Source organism: Lissotriton helveticus, chromosome 11 (assembly GCF_964261635.1).
Source record: "Lissotriton helveticus chromosome 11, aLisHel1.1, whole genome shotgun sequence".
Classification (NCBI taxonomy): Eukaryota; Metazoa; Chordata; class Amphibia; order Caudata; family Salamandridae; genus Lissotriton; species Lissotriton helveticus.
The window spans coordinates 1,102,689,162-1,102,711,945 of NC_136072.1; the positions used below are offsets into that span (position 1 = coordinate 1,102,689,162).

General features: G+C 46.2%; 1 protein-coding gene across 2 annotated transcripts in view; it reads right to left on the minus strand.

Moving 5' to 3' along the window:
- The window catches only part of MED15 (mediator complex subunit 15), an 800,982-nt gene that overhangs the window by 575,003 nt on the left and 203,195 nt on the right, over positions 1-22,784 (minus strand). For both annotated transcript variants that reach the window (XM_078667783.1, XM_078667782.1), the window contains exon 5: positions 1,996-2,241. In XM_078667783.1, coding sequence (XP_078523909.1) covers positions 1,996-2,241 — 246 coding nt within the window. The remainder of the gene's footprint in view (positions 1-1,995; positions 2,242-22,784) is intronic.

The following is a 22,784-nucleotide window of genomic DNA, read 5'->3' on the forward strand; positions in this document are numbered from 1 at the left end:
TGCATCATCTACCCCATTCCAACCCTAAGCAGGTTTAAACTACACCAGCAGAGTAGCATAATTTTCTTTTTATTTCACTCTGCCCACCCAGGACTCGCACAACTCATTGCACTAATAGATGCTTTATTGTTTACTAACCACACAAACCCCTAGTAAGATGGTAATGGTGTGTTGCTAAGGACTACAGCATCAACCTCAGTCACCTTGACAACGTATTAACTCTAGAAACAAGACCCACAGTGTGAAGGAGCCAAGCAACTAACGGAAGACTGGGTTAACTGGGAAACCAACAATTTCTTCAAGTGTCCTTTACTCTTACATTAAACTAGTGGTTCCCAAACTGTGCGCTGTGGCTCCCTGGGGAGCCATCAAACCTAGCCAGGGGAGCCGTGCACCAAGCACTTTAATGCATTTAAGGTTGACGGGTCTGTTGGCTTCAGTTAAACTTATTAGACTTAGACTTAAACGCATGATGTTGATTATTTGTAAGTGACAGCCTAAAACTGTAAACGTAGTGCTTAATTGATGGAATGTCGAGGGAGATGACCTCCATATTTCACTGGATCACTACATTCCAACACTCCCAAAGTAAGCTGAAGATGCCTGATTAATTTTCTTAGGCTCGTTAATAGTTTTGTTTTGTCCCAAATGCATTTTAGACCAATGCAAGTTATCAGAAAAGTGCAGTGTCTATTAAACACACTAAATATTATTAAGTATTGTCATTTGTACTCGACACATGGGTACTTCCAGGACACATTTATTTCAGTACAAATATATTGTCAGACAGGCCTGCTCTCTCCTTGAGCATAGGGAAGTAAAACACCATATACAGCATAATGCCAACATTTGGAAGTAAGAAAGAGGGACGTTTTAAAAACAAAATCTGAGGAATTTATTTTAATTGTATTGCTTTTGAGGCAATTTTAGGGAGGAGACAGCAAATGTTCTTCAAGCGCACAAACACTTTGGTAATGGGGCCTACATGAATAGGGGGGGTGCTATCTAGCACTGTAAGTGGGATAAAATGTTTGAGCGTACTCTAAAAAAGGCATGGGCAAAGAAGTGTAAATAGGAATATTTTATTAGAGGTGTCACCTTAGTAATACGAAACACCATGCGTATAGGACTATAATACCTTCATCATCGTCATCCCAATTATTTTCAGGGAGAAAATGCAAGTACTCCTGAGGCCGGGCTTACATCCACCCCACCCACAAAAAAAGTAACAGTGGGGAGCCACGGGCAATGGGTCAAGGGAGCCGCAGGTCAAAAATGTTTGGGAACCACTGCTAAACCTATGCATTGGTTAATCTGCAAGAGTATATGAATACAGCATTTGCATAGAACATACTCCAACCTCTTCTCACATCCTGTTTATTAAACAAATAAATGTTTAAAAATGTTCTGCCCTCATGAGCACTACTAAATTATCTGCCGCCAAGAGACTGGTTAATGCTGGCTGCAGTGCTAGTGAAAATGTTACACTGCTGTGTTATTTTAGAACTTGGATGTTTTCTCTTACTGCATGTATTATTTTTGCTAAAACAGTTAGGATGAAACACAAAAAGACTTTTTTTCAGTGATTCCAATGCACTAGTCTTGAACATTTCATCATCAAACCTACAGACTGCACACTGAAAAGCACACCAGGGATCGACAGGCTAAGTCCTATTCACTGCGTAAAACCAGCAAGCAGTTACACACTACAAAGGGGAATCCAACAAGCTTTAAAGCTGCAGAATCTGTATCAACCTTTACAGTCTTTTCAGCTAGTGTCTAGCATGCATGCGCTTTGCGTATACTCGAAAGAGATGCAAAAGAAACAGGATCAATATCTTGACAAGGAAAAGTGAATAATCGTAACTGGTAATGTGAATTCAGAAATAAAAACGTGGAAGATGGGACTTAGCTACAGTAAAAAGATTCTATAACCAGTGCAACAAAGTAGAAGAGGAAATAAGACTGACATGAGGCATGCAAAAAATAACATACTTGCAGGTGCTGTCACCCCTGCCATGTTATGGGGGGCCATTACGGAGGTGCCAGGCTGCTGCTGTTGCTGCTGCTGTTGTTGTTGTTGTTGTTGTTGTTGTTGTCCAGGGAGGTTCATTTGCTGGGCCATCTGTCCCAAACCAGCCATTCCACCCATTGGCGCGCCTGGTGGCCTAACATTCATGCCCATGCCAGGTGCACCTGCTGGGGCAACCCCTGTTAAATTCTGTAGGGCATTCATGGGATCTGTTAAAAAAAAATGACCATCACCATCATAGCAAGCCAGCAACTTACTCGGTTAACCACATCTCAAAGAAAAGTAAAATGAAAGACTTTGCAAGGGGAGATTAGAAGGTGGCCCAGATATTAGTTGTGCTAAGAATGTCGCCTGTAGATTACAAATGTGCCCTTTCCATCATACAACATTTAGACACTATTCGAGTACAACGCAAACAGACCGGACTTCATGCACATTTTGACAGAAAGAAACCGAGCAATCTGAAGGAAATGAGATGAAGCAGTCCATTTGCTAAACCTAGAGCCATGTAAACAGCCTCTAGGGCCAACTATTTTCTCAAGTACAGCTGGTCTGATATCATGGGGAGGTAGGATTTCTTCCTCAAACACACCTTTTCTCAGTGATATATTTGCCCTCCCATGGTGTTAAAGTAACGAGATTTAATGATTTGAGCTAAGAGAGCTATTCTCTCAGACATTCAAGGCTTTGAAGAGTGATAACAGTTTTACAAAAGCCTCTGAAGGTGTCTGATGGGAAGAGATACAAGGGCACACAAAAAATCTTGCTATGCATGTGAAACAAGGAGTGCAGCAGTGCGACTGTAAAGCAAGAAGGAAAGGAGTGAATGTGATTAAGAGAACAGAGGAAATCATTAAAAGACTTGGGAATGGACTAGTGGTAACCCTGCTCAACTGCGAGAGAAAAACAGAAGGCCAAGAATAAAAGGAGAAAGGTTTAAAAAAAGGCTGAACTCAGGGAGTCATTCACTCGGCTGACAGAATTACAAAAGTGTGCAGAAGGAAAATGCTACTTACCCAGTATGCATCTGTTCTTGGCATTTGGAGCTGTAGATTCACATGCTTTGCATGGGTCTGCCATCTAGTGTTGAGTCCGGATGCTTGCACTTTGTTTTCCTATGAGGAAGTCTTTTCCAGTCACAAGGTAGGCGGCGACTCCTTTCGGTGATAGTTCGCATGGGTATCGACTCCATTGTTAGAATGTTTTCGCCCAGAGGGTGAGAATGGAGTTAGTAAGAGTAGAATAGAGAGGTCCATGTGTATATATCTAAGTAAGATATTACTGCAATAGTTACAGGTACCCGAGGAGGTGGGTGGGCGCATGTGAATCCATAGCTCTACATGCCAAGAACAGATGCATACTGGATAAGTAGCATTTTCCGTTCGAGGCATGTGAGCTGTAGATCCCAAAGCAGTGGCTAACCTGTAGCTGAAAGAGTGTACGTAGAACTGATCAGCGTACATTAGCTTGTTGTCTTGCTACCACGTCTACACAACAGTGTTTTATGAATGTGTGAGGTGTAGACCATGTTGCAGCTTTACAGATGTCAGCTATGGGGATGTTTCCTACAGAAAAACATAGAAGCCCCTAGCTTGCGAGTGGAATGCGCTCTGGGGGAATTGTTAAAGTCCTTTTTGCTTTTGTATAGCATGTCTGAATACATTTGACTATCCACTGTGCAATACCGGATTTAGAAATGGGATTTCCTTTGTGAGGTGGAGCAAAAGCAACAAAGAGTGGTTTAGTTATACAAAAAGGCTTTGTCCTTTCTATGTAATATAGTAATGCTCGTTTAACATCTAAGGTGTATAGAGCATGTTCTGCCACAGAATCTGGTTGAGGAAAAAAAACAGGCAACTCAACAGATTGGTTGATGTGGAAGGCAGAAATTACTTTGGGTAGGAATTTAGGGTTAGTACGAAGAACTACTCTGTTTCGGTGTACTTGCAAAAATGGTTCTTCCATGGTTAGTGCCTGAAGCTCACCCACTCTCCTCAGTGATGTGATAGCAATGAGGAAAGCAACCTTCCCAGTGAGAAATTGAAGTTCACATTTATGTAGTGGCTCAAAGGGTGGACCCATGAGTCTTGTAAGAACAATGTAAAGATTCCATACTGGGGCAGGTGGAAGTCTTGGTGGATTAAGTCTCTTAATAACAGGCACTCTGAAAAGAGGCAGATGTCTATTTTGAAGCTATGCAGCTATTGCAGCAAGAGGTAAGCAAATAGACGTGTACGCTAAATTTGCCCACTGTAAATGCAGCAAATAGCAAGGAAAATGCTACTTACCAGTATGCATCTGTTCTTGGCATGTAGAGCTGCAGATTCGTACACTGTGCATTAGGTGCATTAGATCACCACCTGGTGTTGGGCTCGGATGATTGCATGTTGTTGTCGTCTTCGAAGAAGTCTTTTGTAGTCACGAGATAGGTGACTCCTCCCTTGGACGATAGTGCGCATGGTCATCGGCTCCATCCTCGGATTACTTTTCGCCATGATGGGAAATGATGGAGTTAGTAGGAGTAAAGCCAGGATGTCCATGCATGTGCATCTAATTAAGATAAAACTAGAACACATACAGGTCCCGGGGAGGCGGGAGGGCGTGTACAAATCTGCAGCTCTACATGCCAAGAACAGATACATACTGGTAAGTAGCATTTTCCGTTTGAGGCATATGAGCTGCAGATTGTACACTTTGCATCGATTGTGCAGCAGTGTCTCCCCTGGCGGTGGACACCTGTATCTGTTGCAATAGTTTGAAAGAGTTTTTAGAACAGCTTGGCCTACTGCAGCTTGCTGCTTGGCTTGCACATCAACACAGTAGTGTTTAGTGAAGGTGTGTTGTAGACCATGTTGCTGCTTTGCATATGCCTTCTAGGGGTATGTTCCCTAAGAAAGCCATAGAGGCTCCTAGTTTGCGTGTGGAGTGTGCTCTAGGAGGAACTGTTAATGTACGTTTTGCTTTTTGATAGCATATTTGTATACATTTTACAATCCACCTTGCAATTCCAGTTTTAGAGATGGGGTAGCCTTAATGTGGAGGAGAGAAAGATACAAACAATTGTTTTGTCTTACGAAAAGATTTAGTCCTATCTATATAATAGAGAAGAGCTCTTTTAACATCTAGTGTTTGTAGAGCTCTTTCTGCTACAGAGTCAGGGTTTTGGAAAAACACAGGTAACTCTACAGATTGGTTTGAGGGCGCTAGGTGGCGCACTGGTGAATGGCTGCCTTCGCGTGAGGCTCCCACCGCCCGGCAAATGGAATCCGGCTATTTATCCTTTTAACGGCAGTAATTTAAGCTGTGCTTCCACTCAACTGTGCAGCGGGACCTCCGATGCCTGATTCCTGAATTTGAGCAAAATCGGTAATTGCCTGGGGTCGCGACGGGCGACGCTGTCCCCAGCGAGACTGACCGCTGGAGGAGGCGCCGCTGAAATCCGGCTATACGTGGCAGGGGAGGCCGCGACTTCACTGAAGACCCTGGGCCGCATTAGGCGCGAAACGCCGAAATAACTGCCCGATGCGTGCCGAGAATCCGCGTCCCCTTGCTGTTCGGGAGCGCCGGCAAGAGATCCCGCACCAGCTACCACCCCTCTCCTTGAGGTGCGGGCTTGTGCTGCGGAGCAGCGGGGAGGATCGGAGCGGCGCTTACTATTGGATGAGCTGCGCTGCCCTCGGAGAAGGCCTGCTAACACCATATCCGACGTGGAGGACATCTGTGGTTATTTCTTTTCCTTCAGTGGCGGTGAGTGGCTCCCTGCTCCCGGGCGCCCCCTCAGAGCATAGTGTGATCTAGCCCTGGCTTCCCCGGCGCGCCATAGATGCAGTGGGGTGATATGCGTGGCAGGCGACTGCAAGTGACAACGGCTAGGTTCCTGGACTTGTGCTAAGGCCCAGGCCCCAACCTGCATTTACCAGTGCAGCGGGATTGCGCATAGTTCGGGGCAGAACGTACCAGTGCCCTGGATGTGTGGAATAACAGAGTGCATTGAGCAGATAGCGGAGGACACCCCCTGGACTCTCGGGCCTTCCATCGTCTATAATACCGGCTGTGGATGGGGGAGACTATGCGAGAGTGGACTGTCGACCGCCGCAGCATATACTCGGAGAGCTGTGTGTACGGTGGACGGGCCTACTCTCTGCTGCATTCTAGCTCCTTCATTTTTGAGGGTCGTGACGAACATTACTGGAGTGTTTTTGGCAACATCGCCTTGAAGTGATAATTGCCAGAACTGCGTGGCGGCTAGAATGGGGAGACCAGACGCGAAGCAGCCAAAGCTCACGTTTGAAACTGCCAGGAAATCGAATCGTGCTGGTCCGGATCAACAGCAGCAGGCGGGCACTAGTGGAGACAATGAAAGCCCACGTGATGGCTCCTCGGACCTCAAAGTAGTTCGCCGGGAAATGCGACAGGGGTTCGCCACGATAGCTGACAAAGTGGACAGGATGTCGTCACGCATGGATGCGGTAGTCCACAAATTGGAGGTACATGAGGGGCGACTGAAAGAGGCGGAGCAGCGGATCTCCGATACGGAGGATACTGCGACACGCCATACGTCTCAACTATCCAGGATGGACAATCTGCTGCGTGTTATTGCGTCCAAGAATGAGGATTTGGAAGCGAGGAGTAGACGCAATAACATACGCATAGTGGGAATTCCGGAGACAACAAATGTGGGCAGGATGGAGGAATACGTAGAAAAGATGTTGTTGGCAGCAATTGGTAAGGAGGTCTTTTCTCCACAATTCATAGTGGAAAGGGCGCACCGAACATTGGCCCCGAAGCCGGGTGCTCCCCCCTAGACCGATCGTCGCCCGACTGTTGAACTATAGGGATAGGGATGCAGCTCTACGTGCGGCCCACAATACCAAGACACTCTCGTATGATGGTAATTCCTTCACCGTTTATCCAGATTTCACGCAGATGGTACAGGAGGAACGCAGAAAGTTTCTATCTGTGAAGGCCAAACTGCGTGACATGCAACTAGACTATGCCCTGCTCTACCCGGCTAAGCTGCGAATCACGTACCAAGGACGGCAGAAATTCTTTACTAATCCTCAGCAAGTTGAGGATTTCATCAAGCAGTATAAGCGGGCTGGCAGGCATGCAGACAGAGAGGAGGATGAACCGGAGCCGATGCACAACGAGGAGGACGACGCTGAATAGTGAGTGGGTGAACGACACATAAATGGTGTAATAGAGGCCCTTGAGGACTGGGGGGGATTAATGCCTGTGTGATAGTGATGGGGAACGGTGCTAAAGTCTGTATTTTCCCCTTTTTTTTCGCATGTTCCCCATTGCTAGAGGTATTAGCAGACATGTCTTCCTATGGGGTCCCGATAAAATGTGGTTTCTTACTGTTCTGATGTTGTTGGCCTGCTGATGACGTGATTTGAATGTGTAGCACCAAAATTGCCTCAGATTATACCGCAGGGCACCTCCTCTGGGACATCAGTCACGCTACGAGTCACATCGTGGTTATGACGGATATGAGGGGGAGTCGTGTGGCCACCTAGTTATGAACCCTAACGGGAAATACCCAAGAAGTTTGTTGAAATTGTGGGTATGTACTGGCCCTAGTGTTCGGGGCAATTGTGGGTGGGACGGGGAGGACACAAGGCTGGCAGATTGGGGTTTGCTTCAGTGGGAGGGGGGAGGGCTGGAAAAACAGCGGGAAGGGGATGGAATTGTGTGTTACTTGAAGGGGGGGGAGGGATCGGGTCAGTTGAGAGGTTTATGTTTATTGACCGGAATGATGGGGAGAATCCTTCGGAGTACAGATATTCAAGTTGCTGGACAAGAGATGATATGGGTGCTATGGCTATTTGTGTTCAGACTACATGACCATGTGATGCAATACGTGCTCTGCAGTGGCGGGTTGCTCGGGGAGGGTAATAAAGTTGGGACATGGCGGGTGAAGGTCGATTAGATAAATTACAGCTCCTTTCCTGGAATGTGCGGGGATTGAATGATGCACGCAAAGGCAGGAGGGTGGTCGCATACCTGGAACAGCATCATATCCACATTGCTTGTTGCAAGAAACTAATTTGAGCCCACACGCGACTTATTCATTTGCTAGTAAATGGGCTAAGGTTCGTAGTTTCTCCTCATATTCAGCATATGCTAGGGGCACTGCGATATTGGTTAAGAAGAATGTACCATTTGTACACATTGGTGAGCGCACGGATAAGGAAGGGAGGTTCAATGTGATGTGGGGTAGACTTGGTACTGATGCGATCACCGTAGTGAACTGTTACGGACCTAACGTAGATGTGCCTGAGTTTTTTACACACTTATGGGGTATCATACTAAATACTGGCTCTAAGCATATAATCTGGGGAGGGGACTTTAATGTTACGCTGACACCCAGATTGGATAGGTCAGATGGAAGCCCCCAATATAATAGACTAGCGAGAGATGCCTTAGTCGGGATTATTGAAGAAGGGGTACTTATTGATAGTTGGCGGTTTCAGCATGCTGGAATCAAGGAGGGCACACACTTCACCACACATGCCAGCACATGGGCGAGATTGGACTACTGCCTTATGTCTCGGGGGCATATGGTTAATTTGGGTAGAGTGGCTCATTTACCAAGGACTTACTCAGACCATTGCCCGGTACTGGTACAAATAGCATTACCGGGATTTGCTAGGACAGCACCGGCATGGCGAATGCAGCCCACGGCACTTCTGGATGAGCTGTTTAAAAAGGAGCTGGGAGAGGAAATTGCGGAGTTTTTTCCCCGTAATCAGGGGTCGGTGGATAGTGTTGAAAGCATCTGGGAGGCATTTAAGGTGACAATCAGGGGGTACTACATGGCTAAGAGCTTTGGAGTGCTTAAAGATATTAGAAGGACACTTGATACACTGGAGACAGACTTGAGGTTGTTGGAGGTACAATTGACTGGGGAACCACTGGGCCCACTACATAAATTATTCAGGGATAAGCTCACGCAATATGAAGAAGAAGCAGACAGGGAGGTGAAATTTAGGGGCAAATATTGGCAGGCGCGACGATATTGTGAGGGAGAAAGGCCAGGCCGCGCTTTGGCAGAAGTCACCAGAAAGCCACGGGGTAGTGCGCATATACTGGAACTGCGCACACCAGAGGGTGATGTGTGCCGAGACTCGAAGGACATTCTAGGCCTCTTTTTGGCCAATTATGGGAGATTATACACTACATGCCAAGAAGGGGACTTACCCTATGAGAGATTTCTAGACGATATAGCTTTGTGTTGGCTGAGTGACACACATAGACAGTTCCTAGGGGCACCTCTTGAGCTTGACGAAATCCGGGATGCGATTATGTCCCTTAGTAATGGCAAGGCACCCGGCTCGGATGGTCTCCCGGCGGAGTTTTATAAATGTTATATTGACATAATGGCCCCGGTCCTGAAAGAGGTCTTTGAGGACGCTTTGGAAGTCGGAAAGTTGCCGAGGTCCATGAGGGAAGCGACGATCACATCTCTCTTAAAGCCAAATAAAGACCCTACTGATTGCGACTCGTACAGGCCGCTGTCTTTAATCAATTGTGACGCCAAAATATTGGCGAAAGTGCTGGCAACTCGACTCTCCCTGCTTATGACCAAGATTGTTCTGCCAGATCAGGCTGGATTTGTCCCGGGGCGATCCACATCTAGTAATTTACGTACTCTCTTCTCTCTGATCCAGACAATAGCATCGGCCATTCCTGTGGCTGCGATATTTCTTGATGCGACTAAAGCATTCGATTCCGTTGAATGGGGCTACTTGTTTGCCATTCTTAACAGGATGGGATTCCCCCCTATATTCATAGCGTGGATCAAATTGCTTTATACAGAACCGGTAGCAAAGGTGCTCATCAATGGGGAGCTCTCGGAATCGTTCTCCCTCACCAGAGGAACTAGGCAGGGATGCCCATTATCCCCACTATTGTTCGCGATTGCAATTGAGCCCCTGGCCTGTTGTATACGACAACTCCATAAACAAAGTGCATTCAAATGTTTTCAACGCCAAATAGATGTGTCACTCTATGCTGACGATTTAACGCTCTATGTGGTAGACCCACAAGCTAACGTCAATTCACTGCTCAGGGAATTTGTGGTCTTCGGTCGCTTCTCCGGTATACAGATTAATTGGGAAAAGTCGCAATTTTTCCCCCTAACTCCGGCTGCGGCCAGGTTTGCACTGGATTATCCACTGGAGTGGTGTGACTCTGATCTACGATATTTAGGGATACAGATATCAACAGTGAAAGATGAGACGCTTCGACTCAATTACGGTACAGCCATCACCAAGCTGATGGAGGATGTTACGCGTTGGATATCTTTGCCACTCACCATGGCTGGCAGGGCATCCCTCATCAAGATGGTGATATTACCTCGTTTTTTATATTTGTTTCAGAACATTCCATATTATCCGGGTGCTTTTTTTTTTTTTTAAAACACTGCGGTCGGAATTACTGAGACTGTTTTGGGCAGGTAAGCAACCTAGATTGGCATGGTCAGTCATAACACAACCTTATCTCAGAGGTGGATTCGACGTCCCTGATTTTATGGTGTACTACCTAAGAGCTCAGGCCCAATTTGCCTATAATTGGTTTACACCCACGCCATTCATGCCGCAGCTGGCTGTGGAGGAATGGATTGCCCGTCCACTCCCGCTAAAAGGCATTATTCATGGTCCTGTGACTGTGGTGGAGACACCGACTACCACGGTGACTTGTACGATTGATGCATGGAGACGGGTAGTGCGTCACTTACCTGTCACTTTTCTTTACGCTCCAGCGATGCCACTGGTGTATCATCCGAATTTATCCCTGTTGCAGGAGCAGGGTTTCCAAACGATGTGTACCAAATTGAAAATCGTCACTTGGGGTGATCTATTTGAGCAAGGGCAATTTAAAACGCGCGACCAAGTCTTTCAGGGCTACCAACCCACACCGTTAGACATTTTTTATTATATTAGGCTGCGGCAGGGGCTACGGACTGTTTTGCCACAATTCCCGGAGGAGCCGGACACGGTTCTCTCCCTGCAGTTACTACTTACATCAACGGATGGTAAGCATTTGGTGTCTTACTTGTACCGCAGCATCAGAGGGCAAAGTGTAAGGCCCTTCGACATTGGAGCACAGACATAGGCAGAGACCTTGATGAGGCCCAATGGTCATATTGCTGTGAACTTACGTCGAGAGTTTCAGCCAGTTGCAGACTGCGAATCATTCATTATAAATTTTTACAGAGAATGTATTATACTCCGGAAAAAAATATGAGATTTAACCTAATAGACAATGACCGATGTGAGAGATGCAGGGAAGAGGGCGCAGGTTTTCTGCACCTGGCATGGGCTTGTCCAAGGGTGTTTGATTACTGGACACAGGTTCATGCAGCATTGCAGAAGATGGTGGCCACTCGGTTTGATAAAGACCCTCTCATAATGCTTTTGGGGTATACACTACACATACCCAAGACACACAGGAAATTTGTAGACATTGCATTGTTGCTGGCGAAACGTAGGGTGGCATGTAGATGGTGACGTGGCCGTGCCCCGAAATTTAAGGAATGGCTCACAGATCTATTATACTGTCAGGCGCAGAATACGATATATGCTGATACACAACCACTACACAGTAGAGCCAGGGACATATGGGGCCCGCTACAGGACTATTTATTGGTCACTGTCGATTCCTCCGATGATGGGTTGCGGGATGCTGGGGATGTGACATTGGAAATGATTGCAGGAGGAGTATGAGTCACTGTACTGCTGGATACCTCCTGCGGCATGCCTATATCATTGATTGGAAGAACAGGGGTGGGACTTTCATGATGAGTGATGGTGTAATACTGATTACAGGATGTTCTGCCGATGCTGCACATAGCATGGTCTGCTCTGATCTGCTTGTATTGTGTAGGGATTGTCTACGAAGCTAAAGCTGACTACAGACTCATTGGAGGGGTCCCGATGTGTCCTGTGGATGCTGGCACAGACCGTCTACATTTGAGACCAATACTGCCTCTGTGTTTCTCCACTCTCCCCGAGCCCTGCGGCCCTGTCAATATTTCTTTCCCATAGTAGGATGGAGTTTACTGCAACCCAATACTCCTTATAACCGTATTTCTTTACAGAGGACCAAAATGCAAGAGACGACACAAGGCACATACACCCAGAACTCAAGTTCATTGTTTCCATAGTTTACATAGATAAGAGACACATGGACCTTGCACTATGAAAGACTGTACTGCAGTGATGAGATGCGTTATCTACAGAGCTCTGCCGCCGAGCCTCCGGGATGTCGGCATTTTGGCTGTGTATTTATACGTGAATGGTTGATGTGCTTTAATGTCTGCGGCCGGCCTGTTAGGTTGTAGGCGGATTGCTGTGTACGGTTGTAATAATGCAATAAAGGTCTTAAAAAAAACAAAACTCTACAGATTGGTTTAAATGAAAAGGAGTAATGACTTTTGGAAGGAATTTAGGATTAGTTCTTATTACTCTCCTAAGAGAGGTAATAGCAATGAGGAAAGCGGTTTTCCATGTGAGGAATTGCAGTTCACATTTGTGTAGAGGTTCAAAAGGTGGTCCCATGAGCCTTGTAAGAACAACGTTTAGGTTCCACACTGGAGAATGTGGTAACCTGGGGGGAATGATTCTCTTTAATCCTTCCATAAATGCTTTAATAGCAGGCACTCTGAAAAGGGATAGATGTCTGTTTTGTAAATATGCTGCAAGTGCTGCAAGATGTAAGCGTATAGATGAATATGCCAAGTTACATCTTTGTAAATGTAGAAGGTAGCAAAGGATATTTTGGACAGAAGCATCCAGAGGATCAATTTGGTTATTATTGCAATAAATGGCAAATCTCTTCCATTTAGCAGCATAGCAAGCTCTAGTAGTAGGTCTCCCGGCCTCTTTAATGATGTTCATACAGTCTGGTGGTAGGTTCAGATAACCAAACTCTAAGACTTCAGGAGCCAGATCCAGTTGATTTGGGTCTGGATGTCTGATGTCTCCATGGTTCTGCGTTAGCAGGGATGGTGTCAGACGTAGCTTTTGGTGTGGAACTAGGGATAGTTCTAGCAGAGTTGTGAACCACGGTTGGCGTGCCCATGTGGGAGCTACTAAAATCAGTTTGAGCGACTGTTGTCGTAGCTTGCGCACTATTAGTGGTATTAGTGGTAGTGGCGGAAAAGCGTACGCAAATCTGCCTGACCAGTTCATCCATATTGCATTGCCCTTGGACAACGGGTGTGGAAACCTGGCGGCGAAGGTTGGGCATTTTCCGTTTTTGTGTGTGGCGAACAGATCTATGTCTGGATGACCCCACCTGTGAAAGAATGGTTGAAGAACTTGTGGATGTAGTTCCCATTCGTGAATTTGTTGTGTCTGCCGACTCAACAGATCTGCTATCGGATTGTGAACTCCTGGAAGGTGCTCTGCTAGCAGATATATGTTTTGTGGAATAGCCCATCTCCAAATGTTCTGTGCAAGCTGGGACAGTTGTGGAATGTTTTGAGTGCTGGGAATATTGCTAGCAGCTCTAGATGATTGATATGGAATGATCTTTGTTGAATGGTCCATTGCCTTTGAGTTGTATGGTGTAGGAGATGGGCTCCCCATCCTGTGAGAGATGCGTCTGCTGTGAGTATTATCTGTGGAATAGGTTCGAGGAACGGCGCCCCCTTGTCAAATTTTTGGTGTTCCACCACTGCAGAGAGCGATGTGTGCGGCTGTCTACCAACACCAGGTCTGTTAGTTGCCCTTGAGCCTGATTCCACTGTTGTGCTAGACATTCCTGTAAGGACGAATCTGCAGTCTTGCACATGGTACGATGAAGATGCAAGATGCCATCACGCCTATTACTCTTATGAACACTCTGGCTTGCTGAGATTGTTGATGTTGGAAGACTGCGACTAAGGCTTGAATGCTCTGTATCCTTGCTGGACTGGGATACGCAAGAGCCGTAGACGTGTTTATTGTAGCCCTTAGATACTGCTGTATATGAGAGAGTTGCAGGTGCGACTTGGTGTAGTTGATTGTAAACCCTAAGTTGTGCAATGTTTGAATTGTCTGATGTGTGTGTTGGATACACTGATTGAATGACTTGGCTTTTATGAGCCATTCGTCTAGATAAGGGAAGACATGTATTTGTTGTCTTCTGTGATGTGCTGCTACTACTGCTAGGCACTTTGTGAATAATCTTGGTGCAGTTGTAACTCCGAATGGAAGGACTTTGAATTGATAATGTTGTCCTTCCAGTACAAACCTTAGATACTTCCTGTGAGCAGGATGTATAGGAATGTGGAAGTAGGCATCCATTAGATCTAGTGTTGTAAGGAAATCGCCTTGTTGCAGCAGTGGGAGCACTTGTTGTAAAGTGATCATATGAAAATGATCTGATTGTATATGATTGAGGGACCGGAGGTCGAGAATGGGTCTTAGTTTCCAATCCCGTCCTTCTTGGGTATTAGAAAATACAGCGAGTAAACCCCTGTTCCTTGGTATTGTAAAGGAACTACTTCTATTGCGTCCTTTTGAATAAGTGAAAGGACTTCTTGCTTGAGCAGAGTAAGGTGTTCTGCTGACATTGGACGTTGCCTGGGTGGTATGTGTGGAGGGGTTGCTGTAAGTTCCAGGCAGTAGCCATTCTGAATAATTTGTGTTACACACTTGTCTGTTGTGCTGGAATTCCAGACAGGTAGGAACTGTGTTAATCTGCCCCACACAGGAGTGGAATGCTGTTGGGGCAGCAGAGAAAAGTCACTGTTTTGTGGTGGAAGAGGTTTGATTATTATTGCTACCCCAACCTCTTCCTTTGTTATTGTTTCCTCTATATCCTCCTCTAAAATGTCCCTTGTTAGAGGATGTTTGTGTATTGTCTGTTCCAGTTTGTTTGGAGCCTCCTCAATAGAAGGAGCGACAAAAGGATTTGGCTGTATCTGTATCCTCCTTCATTTTTTCAAGTGCTGTGTCTACTTCTGGTCTAAACAATTGATTTTGATTAAATGTCTGATTTAAAATGGTAGTTTGCACTTCTGTTTAAATCCTGAAATGCGTAGCCACGCATGTCTTCTAAGTAGGACACTAGTGTTTACCGCTCTAGATGCAGTGTCTGCTACATTAAGTGCACACTTGATTGAGGCATTGGAAATTAGCTTGCCTTCTTGCATAAGGTTGTTTGCTTGCGCCTTATATTTGTCAGGTAGATGCTCTAGTAGTTCTTCTAACTGATCATAATGAGCCCTGTCATATCTTGAAAAGAGGGCTTGTGTGTTAGCCATACGCCATATGTTAGTAGCTTGCGCAGCTATTCTTTTGCCTGAAGCATCTATCACCTTAGATTCTTTGTCTGGTGGGGGTGCCTCACCTGACGTCTGAATTTGCCCTTTTCCTAGCATTTGATACAACTAGTGAATCTAATGGTAGTTGTCCTTTAATGTAGGCTGGATCCCTAGGTGCAGGCCTGTATTTTTTCTCAATTTTAGGGTTTAGGATCCTAGTACGTACAGGGTCTTTGAATACCTCTGGAGGATGTTTATTGACCCCTTTAATCATAGGAAGAATTTGAACAGACATTTGTGATTGTTCAAATGTATCTAACAGAAAATCTTCCTCTGCTTCATCAGAATGCATAGTGACCCCATGGTAAATAGGAGCTCTGTTTAACAAGTGCCCAAAACTAATGTTATCTTCTGGGGGAGAAGGTTTTTATGGATATGACTGTGGGTCAGGAATATCTGGTACATCCTGTGGATTTGGGTACTCCCAGTCTATCATCTATAGGGTATGGGAAAGACTCATCTGGGTCTATCCCTCTCCCTAGACTATACTCATCATAATTTTGTAGTGAATGTGACGAATGAAGAGGAGAAACCTGTAGTGAAATGTTAACAGGAGCAGGAGATGAAGGAGAAGGAAGTATAGTAGAAGAAGGGTGCATAGGAGATGTGGCAGAGACCTTCTTCTTGGCAAGCACTACAGGTGTAGGTGCTGGTCTGCTTTCCTCTTCCTGTGAGGTGTGGTGGATACATGACCTGTTTCTGGGTCAATGTAGATCTTCTTTTGTAGAGGATCAGGTTGGAAAAGTTCTTCTCCTTGTGGAACCTTTGTCGGCGCTGATTTTTTCGGTTCCGGACGAGGTTGCTGCTAGTCTTTAGCCTTAGGAGGTGTTACAGTGTCCTTTGGCGTAGTTTTCGGTACAGACGGTATTGTTTTCGGTGTCGTAGGCTGTTTAGAGGGCTTGGGCGCATCCAAATCAGGCCTTGTAGGTTTCGGGTACCGAAGACGAAGGCTTCGGAGTGGAAGCTGGTCTCGTTGGCTTCGAGGTGCTGGACTCTGGCTTCATAGGTTTGTCTTTAAAAGTCGGTTTCGGAGCCAAGACTTCTTTCGGTGCCGATGGAGCTGGTGGGATCGGCACATGCGGCTTGCTCGGTAAGGAGCTACCGGAAGGCTTCATTATTTTCTTCGGAGCCGGGCTCGATGGCGGGGCTTTCGAAGTATTCTTTGGGTCGCGACTGGGCCCCGGAGGCGGAGTGTTGACCTTTGCCTTCGATTTGGGTACTGTGTGTGGTGCAGGGGCAGTAGTACTCACGCGCTGACCCAATGGTATGGAGTCATCTGAGTCGTCTGCCTCTGATACAACGATTTGGAGATCATCGGAATCCTCTTCGGGACGAGCTGAACTTCCTCATCGAAGATATACACTGGTTCAAGAGCTGATCTCTGCATGTCGTGTCGACAGGCCCTCCGATCTCGGATGTTATGTTATAAATCATCTATAAAAGCGCAACATACACCGGATAGGTTTCTTGGCGCTAGGGAGCGGGGTACTACGAAAAGGATGAGTTAGGTGAGGTAGGCGGACGTGAATAGCCATGTTTTAAGCTGTTTCCTAAATTGGAGATGACTATCAATGAGTCGAATAGAGAGGGGGAGCGAGTTCCACAGTTTGGGAGCCAAAGTCGTGAAGCACAGCCCACCGTGTTTGATTCGTTTGAATCTTGGAGTGCTCAAGAGACGTTGGCAAGATGACTGGAGATTGCGAGAAGGAATGTATTTCTTGATCTTGTTAGATATGAACTCTGGACCGGAATCCATCAAAGCTTTATGTACAATACAACCCAATTTAAATGCACTGCGTTGCCTCACAGGGAGCCAGTGAAGCTGCTTCAACAGGGGTTTGACATGATGGCGGGAAGAAAGTGAGAAAATAAGCCTAGCCGCATGATTCTGTATCAGTTGCAGTCGTTGCACTTGGTAGGCTGGGATGCCAGCATAAAGTGAATTTGCGAAATCCAGTCTGGAAATAATTAGTGCCTGAACTACCAGAATGCATGCTTCTTTAGAAAGAAATATTATCTTCTTTATTTTTCTTAACATAAAGAAACAGGCCGAGACCACCGAGTTGATTTGTGGGTTCATGGATAAGTCCTTGCTTATCGTAATACCCAAGCTCTTCGCCATTGCGGCAGCAGCAGGAGGAGGTCCCAAGGAAGTCGGCCAAAAGTTAGAGTTCCAAGGGTTGGCATTCCCACCTGTCAGGATCAGCTCCGTTTTGTTTGGGTTTAATTTAAGCTGGTTCAGGTTCATCCAATTGCTGATAAAGGTCATTATATCACGCAGGTGACTTTCAGATGAACAGGTAGGATGTAAATTAAAAATTAGTTGCAGATCATCTGCATAATTAAACACCAAGACATTCATCTCCCTCAAAGCCGTGATCAGGGGTTGCATGTAAAGATTGAACAGGAGGGGGGATAGGGAAGACCCCTGCGGAACTCCGCAGGGGAGTCTGCCTTTCGGAGAGCAATATTGACCCAGACGGACAGATTGAAACCTGTCGGACAGGAACGACTGGAGCCATTTCAGTGCTCGTCCCCCCACACCAGCACTGCGGACACAGTCGACCAAGATGTTGTGGTCGACCGTGTCAAATGCCGCCGATAGATCGAGGAGGATTAGAGCCTGGGAAGAGTTTTGATCTGCTCCTTTGCGAAGTTCGTCGATGACCGAGAGAATGACTGTTTCGGTCGAGTGAGCAGGTCTAAAGCCAGCCTGGTTGGGATCTAGATGAGAAGAAGCTTCGACAAAGGAGCTCAGACAGCTAGCAACATGGGCCTCCAAGATCTTACTGAGATAGGGTAGGAGGGAGATTGGACGATAATTGCTCATGACCTGAGAGTCGACACCAGGTTTCTTCAAGACAGCAAGAATCTCGGCCACCTTAAAGGATTCTGGATCCAAGCCACTGCTGAGTGACTAATTGAGAAGGGATATAGGGGGTGCCGGGCATACTGTGAAGGCTTCACGCAAGATATGGGGGGGGGCACTGTCAAGGGGAGAGCCTGACTTGACTTTGATCATCAACTCTGAGAAAGAGTCCAAGGTAATGGGGGAAAATTGGTTAAAGGACACAGGTGTCTGACATGCCGGACGTGGTATAGTGAGGGTGGTCGATTGAGGAATGCTCGTTTTTATTGCAGTAATTTTGTCAAAAAATGAATGGTTTAATGAGTCACAGAGCTGCTGAGAGTGCTCAGATGGTACAGTCACTCTCACCGGACCTGTGAGTTCCTCTACAATTGAGAAGATCTCTTTAGATTTGTTGGCTGAGTTTGCTATTTTTGCGGAAAAGTACTCCGTTTTACATAAGAGAATAAAAGATTTGTATTCTCTCAAGAGAAGTAGGTACGTTAGCTTAAGTGCCGGGTTGTAGTGTCTTCTCCACTTCCGTTCAGCTTGTCGAAGTTTTAGTTTGGTTTCTTTAAGTTCTGGGGAAAACCACTTTTGAGCATCATGGGGTCTACGTGTTTTAATGTTTTGCTTTGAGGGGCGACTATATCGCATGCGTTCTCCAGCCAGATGGTGAGATTTGCAGATTGGCTAGAGGTAGAAAGGTCTTGCGTCTGGGGGGCTGTGTTGGCCAATATAGTGTGAAATTTCTCGATATTTGCTCGGTTCCAGTTCCTGGCTATCATACTGCCAGGCCTGGAGGTGACAGCTACGACGGTATCCGGGATCGTGAATGTGATCAAGTAGTGGTCAGACCACACGCAAGGAGTAAGGATGGTTTTCTTGGATCGAAAGGACGCGCAGGCTGTACAGCTGGATTTGTCATGTTCTGGCGATAAGCACAGGTTACAGACCTTGTGATTGTCACTCCGTGGAAACTTTTCTCCACACTCTGGGCATTTTTTGAACGGCGTCCTTTCCATGAGGTGTAGGCCTCACGGCGTGGATAGGCCCAACGGCACTCGTAGACGACCGGAATCGAGCTGACTGAGTCGATACGATGTCTGTTGATATCGAAAGTAGTTAGGTGAAGTTTAAATGAGTTTTTGCGCTTCGAAGTACTTGAAAAGTAGATCTCGAGCCGGAGCGGAAAAATTTCATTCGAAACCAGTGGCGGAAAAAAACAATCTGAGGATGGAGCCGATGACCATGCGCACTATCATCCAAGGGAGGAGCCACCTATCTCATGACTACAAAAGACTTCTTCCAAGACGACAACATCATGCAATTATCCGAGCCCAACACCAGGTGACGATCTAATTGATCTAATGCAAAGTGTACAATCTGCAGCTCATATGCCTCGGACATAATATTTTGTGCTGAAGCATCAAGCAGGTTAATAGGATTGTTATTGCAATAAATACCAAACAGTTTCCATTTAGCTGCATAGCAAGCTCTTGTAGTAGGTCTTCTAGCCTCTTTAATGATGTTCAAACAGTCTGGTGGAAGATTCAGATAAACAAACTATGATTTCAGGTGCCAGATCGCAAGGTTGAGAAGTTTGGGATCTGGATGTCTTATCTCTCCATGGTTCTGTGCGAGGAGACTGGATGCAAGATGTCATTTTTGATGAGGAACTAAGGAGCTCCAACAGAGAAGGGAACCAGGGTTGACGGGCCTATGTGCGAGCTACTAGGATCAGAGTGAGGTATGTTTGCCCGAGTTTCCAAACCACTAGTGGAATGAGTGGGAGAGGCGGAAAAGTATAGGCAAATAAATATTCCTGACCATTTCATCCATAGAGCATTGCCTTTGGCCAATGAGTGTGGATACCTGGAGGCAAGGTTTGGGCAATATGCGTGTTGGTGTGTAGCGAACAGATCTATGTTTGGGAAGCCCCACATCTGGAACAACGGTTGGAGAACTTGAGGGTGAAGTTCCCACATGTGCATCTGTTGTCTGTCTGCTGAGCAGATCTGCGACCTGGTTGTTCACTCCTGGGAGGTGTTCGCTAGGAGATACATCTTGTGATGAATGGCCCACCTCCAAATGGCTTGTGCAAGGTGTGACAGTTGGAGAGAGTGTGTCCCTCCTGTTTCTTTATGAAACACATGGCTGTCATGTTGTCTGTGTGGATCAGGACAGCTTTGTCTACAAGGCGAGTCTGGAAGGCTTTGAGCGCTAGAAAGACTGCTAGCAGCTCTAGATAATTTATGTGGAGTTGCTTTTGCCTTGGACTCCACAATTCCTGAATTGTGTGAGTTTGGAAATGAGCTCCCCAACCATTAAGCGATGCGTCTGCTGTTAGCAGTGTCCGTGGAACTGGGTCGATGAAAGGCTACCCTTTGGAAAAGTTATGTGGATTCCACCACTGCAAAGAGCGAGGAGTGTGGCCGTCCACCAACACTAGATCTGCCAACTGACCCAGAGATTGATTCCACTGACATGCTAAACATTCCTGGAGGGAACGCATTTGGAGTCTTCATGATGCAAGAAGCCATCAGTCCCAGTAGCTGCATGAATACAAGAGCTGGGAATGAGTGGTCGGGCTGACACTTGGAAATAAGAGCTGAATATTGTGGATTCCGGCTGGATTGAGACAGGCTAGAGCTTTTTGTGCATCTAGAGTGGTTCCCAAGTATGTTTGGGTATTGGAGGGTTGGAGATGGGATTTCAACCGATTTACTGAGAATCCCAGGTTGTGCAGTAAGTGTACTGTTCTGTGAGTGTGTTCTAGACACTTTGTGAGAGTACTGGCTTTGATGAGCCAGTCGTCTAAATATGGGAAGACGTGAATATGTTGTCTTCGAAGGTGTGTGGCGACTACTGCGAGTCATTTGGTGAACACTCTGGGAGCAGTGGTGACTCTGAATGGGAGTACTTTGAACTGGTAAAGTTGTCCGGTTACCACAAACCTGAGGAATTTGATAGGAGCGGGATGTATTGTAATATGGAAGCGTGCGTCCTTTACGTCTACAGTAGACAGAAAGTCCTCTTGCTGAAGGAGCGGGAGGACTTGTTGGAGGGCTACCATGTGAAAATGGTCCGATTGAATATAGAGGTTCAGATCTCTGAGGTCTAATATAGACCCGAGAGATCTGTCCTTTTTGGGTATGAGAAAGTATACAGAGTTTACCCTGAGCCCTTCATATTGGAATGGGACGGGCTCTATAGCTCCTTTTTGCAGCAGAGTGTGTACTTCTTGTTTGAGAAGCTCAAGATGTTCTGGTGACATTTTGTGAGTTTGTTGAGCAATGTTTGGGGGTGTAAGCTCCAGGCAATAACCAGATTGGATAATTTCTAAGACCCGAAGTTATTGTAGTACAGACAGGAAGAAATTGCGAGAGACGTCCACAGACAGGTGTTGAATGATCGGAGGAAGAGTAGAAAAGTCACTGTTTGCTGCAGGGGAAGTACGGGGTGTGTTACCTTAGCCCCTTCCCTTGCCATTATTGCTTTGAAATCCTCCTCTAAAGTAACCTCTGAAAGAGGATGACTGATTGTTGCCTTTATAGGAAGAGGAGGTATCTGTGAATACATTTTTTGAGACCCCCCCCCCCCAGTAAAAGGAGTGGCGGAAGGAACCCCTACCAGATGGGGACTGTAAAGCCCCCATGGATTTTGCGACCTCTGTCTTTTTTAATTTTCTAAAGAGGTTTCCACCACGGGACCAAAGAGGTGTTCTTTGTCAAAGGGTAGGTTTAAAATGGAAGCCTGGACTTCAGGTTTAAATTCTGAAATTCTTAGCCAGGCGTGTCGTCTCAAAAGAACACTAGTGTTGACAACGCGAGCTGCCGTGTCAGCTGCGTCTAAAGCACATTTAATGGAAGTGTTGGAAATTAGTTTTCCCTCCTGAATTAAATCATGTGCCTTTGATTTATGTTCGTCTGGCAAGAATTGGAGCAATTGCTCCAATTCATCATGGTGAGCCCGGTCGTATCTTGCTAATGATTGGCTGCCTGCGCAGCTACTCTTTTGCCAGAGGCATCTATAAGCTTGGACTCCTCTCCAGGAGGAGGCGCAGCTCCTGTTTGCAAGTTCTCTTTTGCGAGCGTTGGAAACCCCTAGGCAGTCTAAGGGAACTTGGCCTTTAATGTAGACAGGGTCTGTAGGTGCAGGTTTGTATTTTTTATCTACCCATGGTGTTAGTATTCTTCCACACACCGGGCCCTTAAAAATCTCATCTGCATGTTTAAGCATGCCCGTAAGCATGGGTAGTGTATGAGTAGCTCTTTGCAAAGAAGTTAATGTCTCAAAAAGAAAATACTCTTCAAGAGGCTCCTTGTGAAGCAATGCAAATGTATTATATGTTGGGCTTCCTAGCTACCTGATGGATAAGCTGCAGGTGGTCCAAAATGCCACAGCTCGGCTGCTGTTGGACCTACCCAAACGTACCAGTGTTAGGCAGCATTTGGGCAATTTGCAATGGTTGCCAGTAAAAGCTATGGTAATGTTTAAGGGTTGGTTACGGCTCATGCTGCGCTCTACGAGTATGGCCCTGCCTATCTTAGGAAACTATTTCGGTTTTATATCCCTGACAGACT